A 5,620-nucleotide genomic window follows, 5' to 3' on the forward strand; every position below is an offset into this window, starting at 1 on the left:
GCCTGGCCAGCTCCCTGTGTTCTTGTATGTGTTAAATAGGGAAAACAATTTACCTTTTGACTGTGGGGGGTTGCTTGTTAAGGTCAGAGGAGAACTTGCTCTTCGATGTGTGCCTTGGTGGGGAGAGAGAGAGATTTTATTACTGCACAGCTGCAGCATGCTTTGCTGTATGCTCTGCACCCTGCAGCTGCCTGTATCACCACGTTACCATTCTGGGGAAGCCAGGCAAATTGAAATTCCACAGTGAGATGCGTCACTTGAGGCAGAGATTGGATCCAAGAAAACCCCTCAAGCCTGGAGCTGGTTGGACACAAGGACTGAGGGTCCAAGCCCACGTCTAAGCATTGGCAGCCAGAAGTTCTGCATCTCTCCTCTGAATCATCCAGCACTGGCTAGAGGTTTGTACGAGCTGCTGGCCTGTTTTGGCCAACATTATGATCCCAAGAATAATTAATCTAACCAGGGGAGGCACAGATAGTGCCTACAGTTTCTTGGGGTGAAGAGACAGCTTGGACTCCCAAACCCTCCTTTCCTCAGGCTCTGCAGGTCTGGCACATGGAAAATCCAGAGGCACTGAAGTAGCCCACTCAAGCAGCCAAGTGTTAACAACCTCTCCAAAGTCTAATTTGCCTTTGATATAGCCTTAATTGTCTGCGTCACCCACCGGGCTAGGGGGAGGGCTATAAAAGGGGCTGCAGCCATTGTCTGAGGCAGAAGAGAGCCCAGAAGCAGCTCCCTCTCCCAGTCTTCCTAAGCGAGCCCGGTAGCCGCAGCCTGTGCGTCATGCAGCTGGTGGCCAGCCTGGTGTCCGTCCTGCTGCTCGCGTGGAGCGTGCGAGCCACGGCACTGCCCGGAGAAGAGAGACTCGCCCTGCAGAACAGCAGGGTGAGTACAAGGCACCCTGTGCGGGAGCTGGGCTGGATGGGGGCAGGATGGAGCAGGGAGAGGCTGGAAGGGCAGCTGGGCATTACCTGATGCAACCACTTCTACCTCTCTGTGTTTCTACAGCTTCCAGTGCTGCTGAAGCAGGAGCTATTACCACAGCTTACGAGATGGTTTATGTAGGAAAGGTACCAGGGCGCTCAGTGAGCTGCAAAAGTGAAGTCCAAGCTAAGCAAAAACTGGCAAAGAAGAGAACAGAGCAAACAGGAGAAGGAGAAAATAAGGTTACTGAAAGAGTACAGTGTGAGAGAATAAAGCAGGGTACCAAGGAGAGAGAGAAGGGAAAAGATATGTAATTGGTAAAATGATCAAGGGAGATGATATTTTAAATAGGACCCTTGGGAAGGACAAATGTTTAAAAGATGGGCTCAGTAGGAAAGTAACAGAGGAATAATAAATGAAGTAATTATATCAGAATAAAATTGCTTTTTCCAGAGTTGTATTCACAAGGGGAGTTATACCGACACAGTTCTACTAGAATAATTACACTCTGGACCAGCACAGCTTTTGCAGTGGCAGAACTTATTATAGCAATATAATTATCCTACCAAGCAGCAAAACTGCGATATTGTAATAGCTACAGCACTATAATAACTTTGTTTTGCTGGACTATTTCCCCAAGAGGCCAGAGAGGTAGGAAGCAATGCCATAACATAATCACAAGGAAGTGCCCCATGCCATTTGCCCCATCGTTTTCCTCACCTGCTTGCTCGTTGCCATCCATTCGATCCCTGAGCTGTGGTTAGTCCTGCAGATCTCTCCCACTCCAGTTCATCACTGCATCCATAATTTTGCTGTTATTTCAGTCCCTGGCAGGAGCTACCCAGAGAAGTGAAGGATCCCAGTGTTGCTCTCAAAGGCACTAACTTCTCCGGTGTGCTTATCTGTGTCATTCTTTCTGTCTCAGCATCAGCACCAGGTCATCCATCAGTGTCTTATTGCTTTAGGAATGGGCTCAGATCCCATTAACAGCAAAACTGGCTGCGAGGAAGAAACATTCACAGTGTGAGGTACTAGGGATAGTGAGAGACTATAGCGAGGGATTCTGCGAGAGACCAGGGCTTCTGCAGCTGGCTGAGATTAACCCTTCTGGGGATAGCTGCAAACTTTCAGCTGTAGATTCTTAAAATAACAAATCCAATACTTTAAAAATGAACTCTTCCTGAGAAGCATGAGCTGCTGGAAAAGAAGAAACACACTGTGGGGAACAAATCACTGAGCAAGGCACTGGTAAAATGAAAATAATGCCTCGAAGATTTATCAATATAAATACAGTGATTCTCTTTAAAGAATTTTACAAACTGAAAAAAATGTTAGATACTGATGAATCAGTACTTGCAGTCACCATTGTTGTGCCATAATTCAGACAAATCTCTTGTGTGAACTATGCCAGGATTCTACATATAAGCTATCATAAAATGTGTAAAAATGCAAAAGAAGGATGTGTGCACTCTGACGCACGGTTGGAAGTCATACAGTGAATTGAGCATCAGCCTCACGGTGTGCCTGTCACCCACCAGCATTAGGATCTCTAGCTGCTGCCAGTCTTGGTCTCTTGCAACTCAGGAGCAGCTATCAAGAAGAAAAGAAAAACAAAATAAAAACAAAAATGGAAGATAGCAAGGATTAGTGCAGGGGAAGAGCTGCCTGGTTACACTAATAGCCACAGCTGATCATGCATAAGGAATATCCTCTAACAGCAGGCTGAGATTTTCCTTCCCACCTGGGAGTCTGAAGCAGCAAGTTCATCTCCTGAGAGTTTTAGTTCAGCTATTTAATTTCTCTTTACTAAGGGTCTGAATCTTCAGCAGATGGCTCCAACGTCACAGGGCTCATCTGTAGCAGATATTTCAAAACATAAGGCTAGGAAAGAAGTTCAGGAGGAAGGCAGGACCCAGGAGATGTGTTCAGCTGGGCTCCCCAGCCCGTCTCCCTGTGGCTCAGACATTTCTGTGCTTGCAGCATGGGAATGAGAATCGCGATGGACCCAGGCTGGCTTTTATCTTTACTTCCACCACAGACACAGCATCAGTTTTTCCACGCCTCAGTTTCCTCTGCCTGAAAACAGAATAAGTAACTAGCACTAAATAAGTGCTTCAAAAATATCCATAAATATTCTGTCAAGGAAAGCCAGGATAATTGTTGCTACCTGTGTTTATCCATCTTTCAAGTCATTCACTAAGCAGTCTTTGGTAAATAAACCTGTCAGTAGCAGTGTAGACAGGATGATTCTCAGAAATGCCATGTTTACTGACAGAATTCATACAAAACTTCACTTCCCCATCCATGTGGGAAATTGGATCTCTTTCAATAGGACTGACCAGCTAATCCAGGCCCAGTTTTCTCTGCTAATGAGTCTCAAAGACCAGGAATATTCAAGCAAGAGGTAGTTCATCAGTTTTGCTTGATATGAAGTTAAGAGAAATACAACTGACAGTTCTTGTTATCAGAGGAAATCCCTCAAACCCCAAATTGCACAGACATTTCTGAATGCGCTCCTGGAAAAGGATGGAGCCGCGCAACTCCTCTTCCCTCCTGCCTTTCCCCAAATTCAACTTCTTGGAATAACAGCTGCTTCTACAGAGTAAACATTTTGTTTCAGATATTTGGGGGACCTCATCCCCGCTCCGCTCAGCCCAGCCCTCTCCTTGTTGCAGGCAGCTCCCCGCATCTTACAGGGCTTGCAGACTCGGAGATGCTGCAGTGACGCAGGGGACTCGCTGCCTCTTTCCTGACCTCACGGAGACGCGGCAGCTTGGCACTCACTGAAACCTAATTGCCGCAGGCAGCTAGGGGCTTTGCAGCTCATTTACGCCTATTTGTTAGCAGCTTTTTCCCAGTTATGGCAATGCACATGTGCCTTTCTCTGTCCAGTTGGCTGGGCAAGGGGACGGGAGCAGCAGCCCAGGCAGCGGCCAACTCCGGAGCACTTAGCATCACTCTGCTCTGGGCCTTATTTATTCTCCAGTTTTGTGTGGTGGGGTTTAAGCAGCTGTTTGGCTGTGCAAGGCCTGACCCTCCCTCTGATGGAGCAGGGTCTCACCTGCTGCCCTGCTTTTTGTTTGTGTGTCCCCCCCTTCCCGCTGCTCTGTGCCCGCAGGAGCAGACCAGAGTGCGCAAAGACGCCCTGCTGAAGATGCTGGCGGGCCTGCTGGAAGGCGCGGAGGACGCGGGGCGCCAGGCAGCCTCCGAAGAGGAGGGCAAGGCAGAGGAGGAGCGGGCCGTGCTGGGGCGGCTAGCCCAGCTCTCGCAGCGGGACCGCAAGGCGCCCTGCAAGAACTTCTTCTGGAAAACCTTCACCTCCTGCTAGCCCCCGGCCTCGCCGCGCCTGGGCCTCGCACCCCGAGCTGTCAGCCTCCTTCCCATCCCCAGCTCCCCTGGCTCTCTTCCCCACCCCAGAATAAAGCATGGCGCCTCGGGGACCCGTGTCCGCCTCTCTGTGCCCTGGCTGGGGCGGCGCCGTTGGGGCGGGGCGGGAAGGGCTCGCTGGGAGCCGTTGGGACCGTTGGGAGCGTTGGAGGCGTCGGCCATCTTGGGCAGCAGCTGTGCGGGACGGCCGCCATTTTGGGAGGGCGCCTCGCAGGCAGGCGGCAGCACGCGGAGTGGGGCGGTCCGGTCCCCCCGCCCTGGCCACGCCGCCGTCGTCGAGGAGAAGCCTCAGCCTCGAGGAGAAGGTGGGAGCAGGAGCGCAGCTGCTCCCGCATCTCGGAGGGACCAGGTGGGTTGTGTGTGTGCAGCCTGCCCGGGCCCTCGGCTTCAGCGCAGCGTGCAGAGCCCCGCGCTTCAGTGCTCAGTGTGTGGAGCCGTGCCTCGGGGGCTGCTCACCCCGTTTCCATGCTCTGACCTCGGGGAGCAGTGGCTGTGTGGCAGACAGGCCCTGCTGCCTCTTTCCAGGGCACAGGGATGGAGGCCGCAGTGCCCAGGCAGGAGGAGGGTGCGAGGCCAGCCCTGCTCTGGCGCCCGCCATGGCCACGGCAGGTTCCTGGGGCTGTGTCCGAAATGCCATGTCTGTGACTGGGGTTGGCTGAAAATAAATCTGCTTTGATCCACAGTCCTGCAGCACTGACTGTTTTGATCCTATTGCAGTTTCTTGATGTCCTGTGCTTTCTATTGTTAATTTGTGTTTTTTTTTTTTCCTTTTCAATAAGGACGTTTACCCTGTGAAATGTGAAATTCTGTTGCTCAATTTGATGCAGCACTTCGCACTGACAGCTCTGGAGCAGAGTTAGGTTCCAGGGAGCGATCACCGGTGGCAGAGACATGGACTCTATGGTGATATTTAGCCTGTCTGCAGGGCCCTCTTGGCCACTGCTGAGAACTGAAAGTAGCTATTTCAAGTAATATTTAACTTATTTTTTTTTTGAGGGGGAGTGGAACAGACAGACAATGAGAGTGACCGTGGGGTCTCTCATCTTCATAGCAGTTTGGATTAATTGGCAGCCAGCCTCTCTTCTTACAGTTGAAGTAGCACTTCCTGCTCCCCCGCTCTGCCTGAGTAATGAGTGATACAGCTACTCGGCACCCAGACGGGCTGGTTTGTCTCTGCCGCTTTGCTCTGTGTCAGGCTGCATTTTCACTGCCTCGTTTGCTGTGGAGGTTTCTGGCTGTGTTTCTCTGGCTTGCGGGAGGAGTTTGAGCCCTGTGGCTTGTTTTATTTTTCACTCCATAATGAAAAATA

The 5,620-nt window shown here is 50.9% G+C and overlaps 1 protein-coding gene across 1 annotated transcript; it reads left to right on the forward strand.

Annotated features, from left to right (window-relative positions):
* The first annotated feature begins 721 nt into the window (after positions 1-721).
* On the forward strand, positions 722-4,361 carry CORT (cortistatin). The gene is made up of 2 exons (XM_010215401.2): positions 722-885; positions 4,043-4,361. The coding sequence occupies exons 1-2, from the start codon at positions 784-786 to the stop codon at positions 4,250-4,252; spliced, it is 312 nt and encodes a 103-aa protein (XP_010213703.2). The 5' UTR covers positions 722-783; the 3' UTR covers positions 4,253-4,361.
* Positions 4,362-5,620: the final 1,259 nt, after the last annotated feature.

Source organism: Tinamus guttatus, unplaced genomic scaffold (genome assembly GCF_059628265.1).
Source record: "Tinamus guttatus ecotype Peru unplaced genomic scaffold, ASM5962826v1 Tinamus_guttatus_pri_ptg000652l, whole genome shotgun sequence".
In the NCBI taxonomy this organism is placed as follows: Eukaryota; Metazoa; Chordata; class Aves; order Tinamiformes; family Tinamidae; genus Tinamus; species Tinamus guttatus.